The sequence below is a fragment of the Biomphalaria glabrata genome, chromosome 1 (genome assembly GCF_947242115.1).
Source record: "Biomphalaria glabrata chromosome 1, xgBioGlab47.1, whole genome shotgun sequence".
NCBI lineage: Eukaryota > Metazoa > Mollusca > Gastropoda > Planorbidae > Biomphalaria > Biomphalaria glabrata.
The window spans coordinates 68,903,971-68,921,312 of NC_074711.1; the positions used below are offsets into that span (position 1 = coordinate 68,903,971).

At 36.4% G+C, this 17,342-nt stretch overlaps 1 protein-coding gene across 4 annotated transcripts in view; it reads right to left on the reverse strand.

Moving 5' to 3' along the window:
- LOC106067553 (carbohydrate sulfotransferase 15-like) overlaps nucleotides 1-17,342 on the reverse strand; it is a 72,646-nt gene that overhangs the window by 23,107 nt on the left and 32,197 nt on the right. For 2 of the 4 annotated variants that reach the window (XM_056010881.1, XM_056010866.1), the window contains exons 2-3: nucleotides 10,119-10,612; nucleotides 1,953-2,268 (exon numbers count right to left, since the gene is read on the reverse strand). In XM_056010881.1, coding sequence (XP_055866856.1) covers nucleotides 1,953-2,268; nucleotides 10,119-10,553 — 751 coding nt within the window. In that variant the 5' untranslated portion in view covers nucleotides 10,554-10,612. Of the gene's footprint in view, nucleotides 1-1,952; nucleotides 2,269-10,118; nucleotides 10,613-11,508; nucleotides 11,673-14,378; nucleotides 14,473-17,342 lie in introns of those variants that run through there. The other 2 variants (XM_056010877.1, XM_056010856.1) reach the window with 2 other exon arrangements.

Consider the following 17,342-nt stretch of genomic DNA (forward strand, 5'->3'; position numbering starts at 1 on the left):
TGTTACGTATTTCTGATCTTCAGGCTAAATGTACTAGTAGTCACACAAATTAAAACACTGCAAAGAACTTGACGACTCAACTTTCAGTTTCATATAACTTTATTGACTATTAACTCTAACAATTTGTCACTGTAACATGTAGCGTAGAAGACTGTACAATATCTGTCAGTTTACAGTTAGCTATACTTCGTTGCAATTCATCTCTTGTCAATTTGCATTGAGCCGTATTCCACAGAACAGACCACCGACACACTTCCCAGTGTCGCTCCAGGTCTCCTAAAGCTGAACCAAGTCGTACTCAAGTCTACCGAATCAGAGCCGTACACGTCTTACATTGACTGTATCGACTGTAACGGCTCAAGTCCACTGTAGTTCGCTGTATGGACTTTAACGACAGTAGTCCACTCCAGTTAACTCTACCCTAGTTAACTTGCATCGAGTCGTACACATCTCTCTTCTACTGTCTGGCACAGTAGACAACAGTAACGACGACTGTACCGAAGACTCTACCGACGACTTCCTACGACTCACTCACGACTGACTTTCACATTAACTCTCTGGCTTATATAGAGTCCACGTGAGGAAACGTCACATCCTGTCTTTGTTTATGCATGTAGATTCCAGAAAACACCCGCTGCAGTGTCATCTTGCCGGGGTTACAAGTAGTGACCTCTATCTGTCACTGGACACTGCTAGTACCTTCTGGAACAACACGTAAGGACACGTCACATCCTGTCTTTGTTGATACATGTACATTCCAGAGAACACTCGCTTCTGTGTTATCTCGCGGGGTCACACGTTAACCTCTTCCTGTCATACACATCATTTAGAAGCTCGCACTATTTTGTCTTGCGCTATTTTGTCTGGAAATTTCGCACTATTTTGTCTTGCGCTATTTTGTCTGGAAATTTCGCACTATTTTGTCTTGCGCTATTTTGTCTGGAAATTTCGCACTATTTTGTCTTGCGCTATTTTGTCTGGAAATTTCGCACTATTTTGTCTTGCGCTATTTTGTCTGGAAATTTCGCACTATTTTGTCTTGCGCTATTTTGTCTGGAAATTTCGCACTATTTTGTCTTGCGCTATTTTGTCTGGAAATTTCGCACTATTTTGTCTTGCGCTATTTTGTCTGGAAATTTCGCACTATTTTGTCTTGCGCTATTTTGTCTGGAAATTTCGCACTATTTTGTCTTGCGCTATTTTGTCTGGAAATTTCGCGCTATTTTGTCTTGCGCTATTTTGTCTGGAAATTTCGCGCTATTTTGTCTTGCGCTATTTTGTCTGGAAATTTCGCGCTATTTTGTCTTGCGCTATTTTGTCTGGAAATTTCGCGCTATTTTGTCGGATCACCGGTCTCCAACAAGAAGACAGAGATCTCAACAAAAATGCTGCCCAGGACCTTCACTTACATAAATCCGGTACTTTTATACACATCATTTAGAAGTTCGCGCTATTTTGTCGGGAAATTTGGCGCTATTTTGTCCGCGCTATTTTGTCGGATCACCGGTTCCGACGCCTTTGCCCTTTCTCCTGTTAGTGAAACAATGCCACCGGACTCAACATCTGAGCCACACATGAAGGCCAGAAGTTGGACAGGTTGTCAGAGGCTATGCCGTTAGGAAGCATTTTATAGGTAGTGGAGTGCTTACATTCATTACCACTTCTGGAAATGACAACCTGCAGAACTTGAATTTATGTAGATTTATAAATAAACGATAAATTCATTTTTTTTTTCAAAAGAATTCTGTTTATCTTTATTTCAAGTTAAACATTACAAATTAACTACGCCTACATCGTTGGAATAGTACTATGGCCTATCTGGAGCTACAAATCAACGCTCGAGCAATGCCATCACCGCTTCAAAAAATATCCGGTTGTTCTTGTTCATAACTGTTTCATGAAGGTTGTGTCAAAAGGAGAAGTAAAAAAGCAACATTCCAAGCAGCACCTACCGTATCTGTTCTTTGCCCACCAGTGGGATTCCTTTGAAGGGGGCGCCACTATGTCCGGGTGAGCTATAAGTCTTTTGTAGAAGTCAGTGCTCCCACTTTTGGGTTGGCCAGCCAGGAAGAAATAAGGCAGACACCTCAGTCGATACTTAGGATCAGGTTTTATCAGTTTCCATTGGTCCAGAATTTTGTTGAAAGCGTTATGATAAGAAGGGGAAGCAAGGGCGTAACTATTGTGAGAGTAGAGCTCTTCAATGGGCTCTTCCAGCGGCTCTCTCCAACAAGGATTTTTGAATTCTTTGAGAAACTCAAGAGGCTTCTGAAAATTAAAAATGTGACAAAGTTTTTCATGACATGGTGAAGACTTTTAATCTGTTGCTGACGTAACGACAATCCCCCCCCTCCCAAACCCCAACAAATTTATTTTTTTTGGCTTCATCTGGATTCCATCTCGTCTTGGTTCTCTCCCCTTCCCTTGGAAGTCAAGTGCTTTTCCTTTTATTACCTTCGCTCAAAATGGAGTCGTTGGGAAGGGAGAGGAAGGGTGCGCACCGCACGACACCCCATCAGGGTGTGACAAAATAAAGAGCAAGAAAAATGTAAAACATACTTTAAAAACACTTATATAAGGGAAAGAACTGCATATTTATATTCATATAATTCAATACCCTGAGTTTTTTTTTCTTTTTTATATCAAACAATATTAATTATCACTAATTTCTTAAATAATTGTTTTTTTTTAATTATTCACGATTTGTTAGGGACAATGAATAATTATGCAAAGTGTGCAAAGTTTCAACTTGATACTAGAATGGGAAGTGGGAGAAGTCACGTGCTGTGATGTTGCTTATTCAGGCTGTCTTGAAGTCAACCAATTACTCTGCAATCGTTTGGGTGTAATTGTTCGGGTGTATTACGTGTAGTTGACCAACAAGTCAGACAAAATAAAACAACACCTGTTTTAACTAGTGAAGAGATGTAGTCGACTCTGATGAACAATTGTACATGGATTTATTCTGATAAAAGGCCACAGTAGAAGTCTCTGTCACTAAACACGTCGTTACCCTGGAGTGTTATATCGCTAACTCATTTTTCAGTCTCTAACCCAACATATCCCAAACGTCACTAGTCCCGTTCAATATGCGTCTTCTATGGTGCGTCGCTAAATAACTAACCTATATAAATAAGGTGTCTAACAGTGCTCAGAATTTGTAGCAGACGGAGAAACAGACGAAGCGAGCTAATACAAGCATCCAGGTTATATGATTATATGAGAAAATCGATGCCGATTTCATGGACGTGTAATAACCACTTAATATTGGTAATTAGGTCTTTGCATTCTTTTAAGCAAACAATAAAAATAAAGCAACGACAGATTTAATTCATTCTTTCCGTAATTATTTACCACGTTCTGGTGGAATCAACGTTGGTATCGTCAGTTCGAGAGAAACAGTTAAGGAAATTATTTTTTTCTGGAAAGGGCTGATAAAGTGGGGTGGGAGGAGGTAGACACCATTAGCATAGCTCATGGGCGTAGCCAGGGGGGGGGTTCTTGGGGTTCAACCCCCACCCCGAAATGAAATCCCCCCCCCTCAGGGGGGGGGGAAACGGAATTAAGTGACTGATTTTGCTTTCATTTTGTTTATTTTAGGTGAGATTTTAATACTAAATTATCACTTACCACAGCACAGCCGAGGGGGTTTTGAGTTAAAAACCCTGTACCAGGGGGTTTTGAGTTTAAACCCCCCTACCAGGGGGTTTTGAGATTTTAAAAAACCCTATCATGGGGTTTTGAGATACAAATCCCTCTACCGGGGGGTTTTGAGTTTAAAACCCCCTACCAGGGGCTTTGAGTTTAAAACCCCCTACAGGGGGTTTTGAGTTTTAAACTCCCTACCAGAGGTTTTTGCAGTTAAATCCCCCTCTTCTATAAAACAAAACAAAAAAAATGCAAACAGCAATCCCCAAATTCCAACAGCACAATTAAGGAAGATTTTGATTTTAAAACCCTCTCCAAAATTTACGATAAACCCCTCTTCAATACAAAAAAGCAAATTACTCATTCAAAATTTTATGAGCGTAGCCAAAGGGGTTTTGAGTTTAACCCCCCCCCCTCCAGTTGGGGTTTGAAGCTAAAAAGTACCTCTTCAATATAAAAAAAAAAGCAAATTACACACTATAAAATCTATGAGCGTAGTCAAAGGGGTTTTTAGTTTAAATCCCCTCCTCCAGATGGCTTTTTCTTTAAAGTTAAAAACCCCTCCAGATGGTTTTGAGTTTAAAATTCCCCTACAGAGCGTTTAGAGTTGAAAACCTCTCTCTTCAATATTATTTTAAAGCAAACTACAGTCACCAAATTCTATGATCGTAGCTAAATGAGGTTTTGAATTGAAATAAAAAAAACTCCAGAGATTTTTTAGTTTAACCCCTCAACAGATGATTTGACGAAAAAACTTTCCTTTTCGATATTAAATCTAAAGCGAAATACAGGCATGTAATTCCAAAAGCGTAGTCAAGAAAGGTTACACATTTCTACCAGTGGCTTGGGCTCCATTAAAAAAGTGTGAATAGTCTTCTGCCGAAATTGAAAAACATTAAATGTGGCTCAACAAAGATGGCTAAGACAGATTTTAGGAGTCAGTCATAGAGATCGGGTCTAAATCAAAGAAATCATATGCCGAACTGGGAGTTTAATCCTTAGTAAGGTTGTGACAGAGCGTCGCATGAGGTTTTGCGGGACATGTTCTCCGACAAAATGAATTACGCAAAATAAGAGTTGCGGAAACAGCTTTCCGGAAAATGCGCCGAACGGCGCGAGAGGGTCTAAGTCAGTAAGAATAGCACATTAGGTTTTTGAAATAAAACTTTTTAATAGCAAGATAAAGCACTGTAGATACCTCATATGCATTTTGTTGGCTTTCAATACCAGAAATAGTGCTCGGCGGGGGGCTTCGCCCCGCGCTGGGGGAGCGCTGCGAGCTCCCCCAGACCCCCTTGCTAGCAAGGGCGGGGAGTCTACAATAAACAATAAACGTCTTCCGAAAGGGTCAGAATTTAATAAAGATTAATTATGTACACACACACACACATATAATTTTTTTCCGCCGGTGCCCCCCCCCAAAACCCCTCCCGAAAATAAATCCTGGCTACGCCCATGGCATAGCTTACCACATGATCCCGACCCTAGTTACTCCTCTGCTTCGACTACATTTTAGTTAATTTTAATAGAATTAGTACAGAAATAAAACGCTGGGTTAGGATATATTGCAAGGAATGAAAGGACTAATTTTTAAACAAGTTTAAAGTTTAAACTTGTAGAAATGAGATGTTGTTAATTACTATATTTTTATTATTGAGAATCACAAAAAATGTAAAGCCTTATTATTTGAAAGACAAAAATCAAGTCAAAAGGGAAATGACTCAAGTAACAGAGAGATTGTCTCAATTAAGGCTAATCACAGTAATCCGCCCTTTGGTTTGGATACTAGACCTTAATGCACGCCTCGTTCTGGTACCAAATGGAGTGGCATTTATGATAGTTAATAATGGAACGGGGGTGGGTGATGGGGTAGAGAAAAAGCAACAAAGCCAGTGATAAGAGTTAAAAGAGTTGAGTGTATAGACTGAAGAGTTACAGCGAGCTTTAAGGGACGGAGTAAAATACAAGCAAGGTCGGACTTAGGGCTTTGGAGATTGTGCAGCTAAACAGGTCATCATATCTTTTTATTATAAATTGGCACCATATCTTATCTTATAAGTTGGCAACATATCTTATCTTATACAGTGGTATCATATCTTATCTTATAAATTGGTATCATATCGTATCTTATAAATTGGTATCATATCTTATCTTATAAATTGGTATCATATCTTATCTTATAAATTGGCATCATATCTTATATTATAATTTACAGACGAGCCTTAACATAAAAAGTATCATTACGCCCGACGCGTGTCCCTGTGTTAATCTATTCTGCATTTCAATAGAGACTTAAGTCCTCTAAGCCCTTGCTCGTCTTTTTCAGGCTGATTCAGGCAACCCGTGCCGTGTTCTAATGACATTAAAGAAGAAGAAGCATTATACAACACTATTTACACCGGCCATATATTAATGTGTAATGTTACCAACTCAAACAAATTTCTTTTCACTACCATTTAGGGTTGCTCAAAAAGCATCCACAACTGTAGGTTTGTTTTTCTTAGTCACTGTAGTAGTTTTGTTTTTCTTAGTCACTGTAGTAGTTTTGTTTTTCTTAGTCACTGTAGTAGTTTTGTTTTTCTTAGTCACTGTAGTAGTTTTGTTTTTCTTAGTCACTGTAGTAGTTTTGTTTTTCTTAGTCACTGTAGTAGTTTTGTTTTTCTTAGTCACTGTAGTAGTTTTGTTTTTCTTAGTCACTGTAGTAGTTTTGTTTTTCTTAGTAACTATAGTAGTTTTGTTTTTCTTAGTCACTGTAGTAGTTTTGTTTTTCTTAGTCACTGTAGTAGTTTTGTTTTTCTTAGTAACTATAGTAGTTTTGTTTTTCTTAGTCACTGTAGTAGTTTTGTTTTTCTTAGTCACTGTAGTAGTTTTGTTTTTCTTAGTAACTATAGTAGTTTTGTTTTTCTTAGTCACTGTAGTAGTTTTGTTTTTCTTAGTAACTATAGTAGTTTTGTTTTTCTTAGTCACTGTAGTAGTTTTGTTTTTCTTAGTCACTGTAGTAGTTTTGTTTTTCTTAGTCACTGTAGTAGTTTTGTTTTTCTTAGTCACTGTAGTAGTTTTGTTTTTCTTAGTTACTGTAGTAGTTTTGTTTTTCTTAGTCACTGTAGTAGTTTTGTTTTTCTTAGTTACTGTAGTAGTTTTGTTTTTCTTAGTCACTGTAGTAGTTTTGTTTTTCTTAGTCACTGTAGTAGTTTTGTTTTTCTTAGTAACTATAGTAGTTTTGTTTTTCTTAGTAACTATAGTAGTTTTGTTTTTCTTAGTCACTGTAGTAGTTTTGTTTTTCTTAGTCACTGTAGTAGTTTTGTTTTTCTTAGTAACTATAGTAGTTTTGTTTTTCTTAGTCACTGTAGTAGTTTTGTTTTTCTTAGTCACTGTAGTAGTTTTGTTTTTCTTAGTAACTATAGTAGTTTTGATTTTCTTAGTTACTGTAGTAGTTTTGTTTTTCTTAGTCACTGTAGTAGTTTTTTTTTTCTTAGTCACTGTAGTAGTTTTGTTTTTCTTAGTAACTATAGTAGTTTTGTTTTTCTTAGTCACTGTAGTAGTTTTGTTTTTCTTAGTAACTATAGTAGTTTTGTTTTTCTTAGTCACTGTAGTAGTTTTGTTTTTCTTAGTCACTGTAGTAGTTTTGTTTTTCTTAGTCACTGTAGTAGTTTTGTTTTTCTTAGTAACTATAGTAGTTTTGTTTTTCTTAGTCACTATAGTAGTTTTGTTTTTCTTAGTCACTATAGTAGTTTTGTTTTTCTTAGTCACTGTAGTAGTTTTGTTTTTCTTAGTCACTGTAGTAGTTTTGTTTTTCTTAGTCACTGTAGTAGTTTTGTTTTTCTTAGTTACTGTAGTAGTTTTGTTTTTCTTAGTCACTGTAGTAGTTTTGTTTTTCTTAGTAACTATAGTAGTTTTGTTTTTCTTAGTAACTATAGTAGTTTTGTTTTTCTTAGTCACTGTAGTAGTTTTGTTTTTTTTAGTCACTGTAGTAGTTTTGTTTTTCTTAGTAACTATAGTAGTTTTGTTTTTCTTAGTCACTGTAGTAGTTTTGTTTTTCTTAGTCACTGTAGTAGTTTTGTTTTTCTTAGTCACTGTAGTAGTTTTGTTTTTCTTAGTAACTATAGTAGTTTTGTTTTTCTTAGTCACTGTAGTAGTTTTGTTTTTCTTAGTAACTATAGTAGTTTTGCTTTTCTTAGTCACTGTAGTAGTTTTGTTTTTCTTAGTCACTGTAGTAGTTTTGTTTTTCTTAGTCACTGTAGTAGTTTTGTTTTTCTTAGTCACTGTAGTAGTTTTGTTTTTCTTAGTTACTGTAGTAGTTTTGTTTTTCTTAGTCACTGTAGTAGTTTTGTTTTTCTTAGTCACTGTAGTAGTTTTGTTTTTCTTAGTAACTATAGTAGTTTTGTTTTTCTTAGTAACTATAGTAGTTTTGTTTTTCTTAGTCACTGTAGTAGTTTTGTTTTTCTTAGTCACTGTAGTAGTTTTGTTTTTCTTAGTAACTATAGTAGTTTTGTTTTTCTTAGTCACTGTAGTAGTTTTGTTTTTCTTAGTCACTGTAGTAGTTTTGTTTTTCTTAGTCACTGTAGTAGTTTTGTTTTTCTTAGTCACTGTAGTAGTTTTGTTTTTCTTAGTAACTATAGTAGTTTTGTTTTTCTTAGTAACTATAGTAGTTTTGTTTTTCTTAGTCACTGTAGTAGTTTTGTTTTTCTTAGTCACTGTAGTAGTTTTGTTTTTCTTAGTCACTGTAGTAGTTTTGTTTTTCTTAGTCACTGTAGTAGTTTTGTTTTTCTTAGTCACTGTAGTAGTTTTGTTTTTCTTAGTCACTGTAGTAGTTTTGTTTTTCTTAGTAACTATAATAGTTTTGTTTTTCTTAGTCACTGTAGTAGTTTTGTTTTTCTTAGTCACTGTAGTAGTTTTGTTTTTCTTAGTAACTATAGTCGTTTTGTTTTTCTTAGTCACTGTAGTAGTTTTGTTTTTCTTAGTCACTGTAGTAGTTTTGTTTTTCTTAGTCACTGTAGTAGTTTTGTTTTTCTTAGTCACTGTAGTAGTTTTGTTTTTCTTAGTAACTATAGTAGTTTTGTTTTTCTTAGTTACTGTAGTAGTTTTGTTTTTCTTAGTCACTGTAGTAGTTTTGTTTTTCTTAGTAACTATAGTAGTTTTGTTTTTCTTAGTCACTGTAGTAGTTTTGTTTTTCTTAGTCACTGTAGTAGTTTTGTTTTTCTTAGTAACTATAGTAGTTTTGTTTTTCTTAGTAACTATAGTAGTTTTGTTTTTCTTAGTCACTGTAGTAGTTTTGTTTTTCTTAGTCACTGTAGTAGTTTTGTTTTTCTTAGTAACTATAGTAGTTTTGTTTTTCTTAGTCACTGTAGTAGTTTTGTTTTTCTTAGTAACAATAGTAGTTTTGTTTTTCTTAGTTACTGTAGTAGTTTTGTTTTTCTTAGTCACTGTAGTAGTTTTGTTTTTCTTAGTCACTGTAGTAGTTTTGTTTTTCTTAGTCACTGTAGTAGTTTTGTTTTTCTTAGTAACAATAGTAGTTTTGTTTTTCTTAGTCACTGTAGTAGTTTTGTTTTTCTTAGTTACTGTAGTAGTTTTGTTTTTCTTAGTCACTGTAGTAGTTTTGTTTTTCTTAGTCACTGTAGTAGTTTTGTTTTTCTTAGTCACTGTAGTAGTTTTGTTTTTCTTAGTCACTGTAGTAGTTTTGTTTTTCTTAGTTACTGTAGTAGTTTTGTTTTTCTTAGTCACTGTAGTAGTTTTGTTTTTCTTAGTTACTGTAGTAGTTTTGTTTTTCTTAGTCACTGTAGTAGTTTTGTTTTTCTTAGTCACTGTAGTAGTTTTGTTTTTCTTAGTCACTGTAGTAGTTTTGTTTTTCTTAGTAACTATAGTAGTTTTGTTTTTCTTAGTCACTGTAGTAGTTTTGTTTTTCTTAGTCACTGTAGTAGTTTTGTTTTTCTTAGTCACTGTAGTAGTTTTGTTTTTCTTAGTTACTGTAGTAGTTTTGTTTTTCTTAGTCACTGTAGTAGTTTTGTTTTTCTTAGTTACTGTAGTAGTTTTGTTTTTCTTAGTCACTGTAGTAGTTTTGTTTTTCTTAGTCACTGTAGTAGTTTTGTTTTTCTTAGTCACTGTAGTAGTTTTGTTTTTCTTAGTCACTGTAGTAGTTTTGTTTTTCTTAGTCACTGTAGTAGTTTTGTTTTTCTTAGTCACTGTAGTCGTTTTGTTTTTCTAGTCACTGGAATATTTTTGTTTAGCTGCTTTCTAAGACGCGACAGCCAAAGAGAAAAATAAAGAGCAACATGATTTCTTAATCATAGTCAGCAGTTCAAAGCCCCCACTGTGTAACAAAGAATTTTAAAATGTATACCATTAACTAGGGCTGAGTTATAAAGTCTATTACTTTGGCAAGAAATCCGCTATGCTCACAACTTGAACTAAGTACAGACATTGACGTAGGAATCCGCAATAAAATAAAAACCCACTTTAAAAAAAGTGCTTACCATTCGTAATGTTTCCGAGACCTGAGCACTCGGGTCACACGTAACAGGAACAACGCCATGTCCTTTCTTTCCAAAACTTTCGTTACCGTGCGGACCTGCGGGGACCTCGGACATGTACAGAGAGGAAGACTTGAGAACAATATCCTTCCAGACGTCCGTTTCTTGAGTAGGCACAAATATGCCCTGTCCGTGAATCATGCCGTGGTCGTGCTGTTTTCCTCTTGTCATACTGGCTGGTAAGTTGCTGCTCCGATAGGAAGGGTCCGTGATTAAGTTCACAGTGGCGCCCCACCAGTTTTGGGTGGTCAGTGCAAATAGTACCGCCGTCGCAGTGAAGGCGAGAAGGCAGAAGAGTATGAATGGCCGAAGACCTATCCGCCAAACAGGGACTGGGCTTTTCAGGAGCCATTTTGTGTTGTTGAGACCAAACGTCATGCTCAGAACGTTGTGTCATTTCCTGGTCCTAGACTTCCACGCTAGGCTAGCAGCATTGTCTGCAAACAAATAGAGTAGTCTTTTTAGAATAATGTATTACTGTGATACTGTAGTACTGTACTACTGAGGTGCTGTAGTACTGATTTGCTGTTGTGCTGTAGTAATGTGGTGCTGTAGCACTGTGGTACTATAGTACTGTGGTAATTTAGTACTGGGTACATTATACCATAACATTAAATTATAATTCACTTAAAACTTAAGCAAGCAAGTTGACACGCACCATATTCAAACTTACATTTCAACATTGCCACTGTATAATGATAAGTCTAGATTCTGAAGTTGAATTTTATTTTCAATTTATCAGAGGTCATATCGTTAAAAAGTAAAAAGTAAAGTCCCCCTTTCAGACCTTGCGATCTACGGGCATAGGATGCAAAGGCCATCTGTTTCTATGGCCGCTGGTTTATGAGGTTATCATGTATCCAGAACAATGACCATCCGAACTTTAAGATTGGGGGAACTATGTGCGCCCTAAAATTCCCGAACTCCTAAATCCCCCACCCTTCCCCGAGATTTGAGCACGAGATTCCTCGGTTCCGAAGCCAAGCAGCTTACCGCTGAACCACCACCACTCCCCGTCCTATCATTCAGAAGTTCACGATTTCTAAAACATCAATTGAATTAAAAATTACACTATTGCATGTCAATATAATTTGTCCCAGGAACAGAAAGCCGAAGTTGTAACTTCATGTTGTAACTTTATGTTGTAACTTTGCAGTACATGGCTTAGTGAAATATTCGACAATGAAATAATGTAAAACATTTGCAGGTTAGAAATTGTTTTTCTAAAAGTAATGTAACTGTAGTCCTACACTAGTAAGACAGTTTGTTACGAAATTATATCTTTCTTTATTAAAGTTATACATTAAACAATGTAATGTTACAAGCTACTTACTTTCCGATAGTATAGCATCGTTTAATGGTCAAGTCTAGTAAGCTATCTACTATAGAGCAGATATAAGTCTAATATCCAGTACGGTGGGATGGAGTTATGTGCCCTGGTTGCTGGTGCGTCTTCCTATTGAAGTGGAAGTTTGTTGAGTAGCTGCGCTAGGCAAATGAGGAGATAATTGTTGCTGTGTCGAGTCGGGACCCGATGATACAACACGGAACGTGGAGAGTCAGCAGAATTACAAGCACGTGACACAGGACACTTAAAAGGGTGGCTGGGGGAGGGAGTGGTTGGGAAATACATTTTTATGAAATGAAACATACGTTAGATCAAACTTATGCAATAAAGACATTTGTTATCGCCGTGGTGAAAAACTTTAAAGTTCTCTTGAAATACAATTGAAGCTCTGCCTATTCTGAAAACTGTATGAGTAAGTTTGTTTTCCATTATTTCCTCGACCACTCCCCCCTCTTTATCCAGGCCCACATTGAATGACCAGGAGCAATAATAAACTGGTGACAACCTCCACATCCAACCGTTACATGGACATGGCTTGGAGCCTACAATTACATTCTTACATGAAGATGAAAGAGTCACGAAATATAGAAGTAACAAATAGAAACCTAAAGACAAGCAAGGTTACAAAGACAGTGTGGAAACACAAACTGAAGATCCGCCCCCAAAGGGGTCCACCCAGGCAGGTAAAGGGCAGGTTTCAATATTATCTGAATGAAATTCTATCAAAGACAAATGACAGAAAATAATGGAGAAAAAAGGTTAATAGATCTTGTGTGGTGCCCCAGCGGTCTAGCAGACCAAAGGATAGGTAAAAGTGAATGTGAAGTTAGACGTGAACCTGGCCTAGTTGATGTCTTCTAAAGGACCAATCTCTTATTCCTCAAGAATAAAACATTTCCGTACAATTTCTTTGGTTTGGTGTTTTATGATGGCCATGTGTGGCATCTAGAGCATTTTAAGCGATAATATGAAAAAACTACTTATTAATTGTTGTTTTAAATTATGTCTGACTTATATGCATACTAAATGGATTTGTTCTCTTTAAAAAAAAATAGTAAACATATTTTGTGTGTAAATATGTACTTAATATAACAGAACTTACATAACTTAACAATACAAATATAAAAACAAAAATTTTGACAAAAAATCTACAACCGTCTGCATAAATGTGTTCAAAATATGATAGGTAGCTGTCTCCCCTAACAAAGAGCCTCAACTGTTACTAGTGATTAGTTGTAAATGTGGTGTATTTTTATGAAAAAATTGCTTGCATAAGTGATTTAAAAAATTAGATTTTTCGCTTTCAGCCGTTTCATCAGAACTTTGAATGATCTAAAATATTGTGATGTCGGATTTTCACTACCTTTTCCAGTTTACGAGACCTAAATGAGATGGACGGACGGATGGGCGGACAGACATTCCACACAAAATTAATAGCGTCTTTTCCCCTTTCGGGGGCCGCTAAAAATATTTCTATATAAAATAATAGATCTATAAAACCTTCGAAAATGTCCATTAGAACAGTGTTTCTCTTTTTTCTTAACGGAACACTTCCCACATTCGGATTCGATTTTTGTTCAATTTATTTAAAGAAATAAAACCATATTATAAACTTGTTTTTTTTATATCTGGAGCCTCTAAACACGTCTGTAGTGCTGAACGGCTTAGACTTTCTTGCATAATAATCAGAATTTCCTGCTTCCCACAAATAGTTTGCAGGAAACTGAAGTAAAAAAAAAAAACGCTAGCTTGTTTCAAATAGTGTGATACATTTCAGAATGGAATCGATCAAAAGTCATTTAATTGTTGATCTTTTATTGTAGGCCTCCATCTTTGTTTCAGAATAGGTTCAGCAGCTCAGTTCAATCAACTTCAAAGTTCATACTTATGAGATCTACCACGAGTTAACTTTTGTTTTTCGCGCGCCCTGACGCGCGATGATTGAAATGTTTACTAGATCTAGATCTTACTGATCTAAATTAAGGGGGTTCATTTCAGTGTGCCAGTTTATATAAAGTCTTCAACCTGTTTGGGAATTAATTGATTGATTAGTTCTAATTCATCTAGAATCTAGACTAGATCTATCTAGAACTAGATCTTGAGAAATTTTACGTCGTCAGTCACCTTTAATAGAATTTACGTGAATCTAGATTTAGATCTAAATTGATGTAGATTATTCTAGATTTAGATTCTAGAAATAGATCTAAATCTAATTCTAGACTAAATCTAGATATGACCATGTGTGTAGGCCTACTAGACTTAGATTTAGAACTAATCTCAATGTCAAAGAATGGCCTAAAAGAAAAAATGTGAATTCTTTCAAAATGTGATAAAAATATTTCCAGTGTCTGGATAGGCTACCTTGTAAAGTAATTGCCTATAAACAAAACTACCTTTATAGAATTAGATGTCACTGATACAGCTAAGCAAACCATTACATCTGGTTTAAGTCTAATTTCACAAAAATTTCCATTCTTTTGAATGTAGAATGTATAATACACCAGAGGCATTATGATCAAAAAAATAATTGCAAACGGCATCAATCTAACATTAACATATTCTAGAAAAGTCTAGGACAAAGACATAAAGTGTAATATTTTGACAAATGCACGAAATGTCTTACATAACTTTATGCTGAATTAACTTTAGGGTTGATGCATTTCGTATATGTTTCGTGCTTGATAGATGTTTAGTCTTTCCTGAGTATATTTCTTTATATTTAGTAAAATACACATTTGCCCCTCAAAATACACATTTCCATGTCTGTGAATACAAATTTCCATTTTGCTATGCAGACATCTCTGCCCAAGATTGAAAAACTAGATAAAGAAAGACTGTGTTACTGTGTTACTAACTTGTGGTACGTGTTCAGCTGGCAATCCTCCTACTCACGGTTTGTGTTGTTAAGACTCTGTAGCTGCTACTCCAATGGAAGGAGAAACAGTCTGCGCATGTGTGTGTGTCATTTCAGCAACGAGGCCAAGCGTTGAAGCTCTTCAATTGAAAGTGGAAGATCATTAGTGTTATGTTCATGGGCGTCGCCAGGAATTTTTTTCAGGGGGGGGGGGTTTAGGGGAGGGATTTTTTCTTCACCCATCCCCCCGCGAAAAAAATATTTGTATGTATGTATGTGTGTGTGTACATAATCTTTATTACATTCCTTCATTCCTTCGGAAGACGTTTATTGTGCCCTAGAATAGGTTCTTCCTGGAGTTAGTGGAAAAATTGTAGATTCCCCGACATTGCCAGCAAGGGGGTCTGGGGGAGTGCTAGCAGCTCCCCCAGCGCGGGGCGCAGCCCCGCCGCCAAACACTATTTTTTGGTATTGAATGCCAACAAAATGCATATTCTGAGGTATCTACAGTGCATTTTCCTGCTATTAAAAAGTTTTTTTTTCAAAAACCTAATGTGCTATTTTTACTGACTTAGACCCTCCCTCGCCGTTCGGCGCATTTGTCGTCAAGCTGTTTCCATAAAAATCTGTCACTGGTATTGTCAGAAGCATGGGCGTAGCCAGGATTTTTTTTCGGGGGGGGGAAGGGGTGGTTAGTATCCCCCCCCCCCCCCCCGGGAGTAAAATTATATTATATTACATTCTCACCCTTTCGGAAGACGTTTATTGTGCCCTAGAAAAGGTTCTTCCTGAAATTAGTGGAAAACTTGTAGACTCCCCGTCCTTGCTAGCAAGGGGGTCTGGGGGAGCTCGCAACGCCCCGCCGCCGAGCACTATTTCTGGTATTGAAAGCCAACAAAATGCATATTCTGAACTATCTACAGTACAAGATCTTGCTATTAAAAAGTTTTATTTCAAAAAACCTAATGTGCTATTCTTACTCACTTAGACCCTCTCGCGACGTTCGGCGCATTTTCCAGCAAGCTGTTTCGACAACTCTTATTATGCGTAATTCAATTTGTCGGAGAACATGTCCCACAAATCCTCATGCGACGCTCTGTCACAACCTTACTAAGGGTTCGACTCCCAGTTCGGCATATGATTTCTTTGCTTTAGACCCAATCTCTATAACTGACTCCTAAAATCTGTCTTATCCATCTTTGTTGAGCAACATTTAGTGTTTTTCAATTTCGGCAGATGACTATTCTCACTTTATTAATGGAGCCCAGCCACTGGTAGAAATTTGTAACCTCTCATGACTACGCTCTTGGAATTACATCATTTTACATGCCTGTATTTCGCTTTAGATTTTATATCGAAAAGGAAAGTTTTATCGACAAAATCATCTGCTGATTGGTTTTAAACTAAAAAATCTCTGGAGTTTTTTTCTTTTTTTAAAATTCAAAACCCCATTTAGCTACGGTCATAGAATTTGGTGACTGTAGTTTGCTTTAAAATAATATTGAAGAGAGAGGTTTTCAACTCAAAACGCTCTGTAGGGGAATTTTAAATTTAAACCATCTGGAGGGGTTTTCAATTTTAAAAAAAGCCATCTGAGAAGGGGGTTTTAAACTCAAAACCCCTCATTAGCTCAAAGAATTTTAGTGTGTAATTTGCTTTTTTTATATTGAAGAGGTATTTTTTAGCATCAAAACCCTCTGAAAGGGGATTTAAACTCAAACCCCCCTTTGGCTACGCTCATAGATTTTATAGTTTTTGCTTTTTTTTTTTTATTGAAGAGGTACTTTTTAGCTTCAAACCCCAACTGGAGGGGGTGGGGGTTAAACTCAAAACCCCTTTGAGAATTTTGAGTGTGTAATTTGCATTTTTTATATTGAGAGGGGGTTGATCGTAATTTTTGGAGGCGGTTTTAAAGTCAAAATCTTCCTTAGCTGTTTTCTTGGAAATTGGGAATTGTCGTTTGCATTTTTTTTAGTTTTGTTTATAGAATAGGGGGATTTAACTGCAAAACCTGGTAGGTGGGTTTAAACTCAAATCCCCTTGAAGGGGGTTTTAAACTCAAAACCCCCTGGTAGAGGGATTTTTATCTCAAAACCCCCTGATAGTTTTTTTTTTCTCAAAACCCTCTGGTAGGGGGTTTTAAACTCAATACCCCCTGTCAGAGGGTTTTTAACTCAAAACCCCTTCGGCTGTGTTGTGGTAAGTGATGATTTAGTATTAAAATCTCACCTAAAATAAACAAAATGAAAACAAAAAATCAGTCACTGTATTCCGTTCCCCCCCCTCGGGGGATTTCATTTCGGGGGGGGGGGGTTGAACCCCAAACCCCCCCTGGCTACGCCCATGATCTGAAGCCTCTTCCCACCATCTCTAAGGACCTCCATGACCGCCAAGTTGTACTAGGATGTCATCCCCACTTTTACTATGCGCAATTCATTTTATCGGAGAACATGTCCCGCAAACCTCATGCGACGCTCTGTCACAATCTTACTAAGGGGTCGACTCCCTGTTCGGCATAGGATTTCCTTGATTTAAACCCGATCTCTATAACTGACTCCTAAAATCCGTCTTAGCCATCTTTGTTAAGCCACATTTAGTGTTTTTCAATTTCGGCAAATGATTATTCACTGAACTTTATTAATGGAGCCCCGCCACTGGTAGAAATATGTAAACTCTCTTGAATACGCTCTTGGAATTAGGTAACTGTAGTTTGCTTTAGATTTTATATCTAAAAGTTTTATCGTCAAAATCATCTGTTGGGGGTTTTAAACTAAAAAAATCTCAGGACTTAGTTGTTGTTTTTTAAATTCATAACCCCATTAAGCTACGATCATAGAATTTGGTAACTAGTTTGATTTAGAATAATATTGAAGATAGAGGTTTTCCACCTCAAAACGCTCTGTAGGGGGATTTTAAACTTAAAACCATCTGGAGGAGAGGAGTTTAAACTCAAAAAAACCCTATT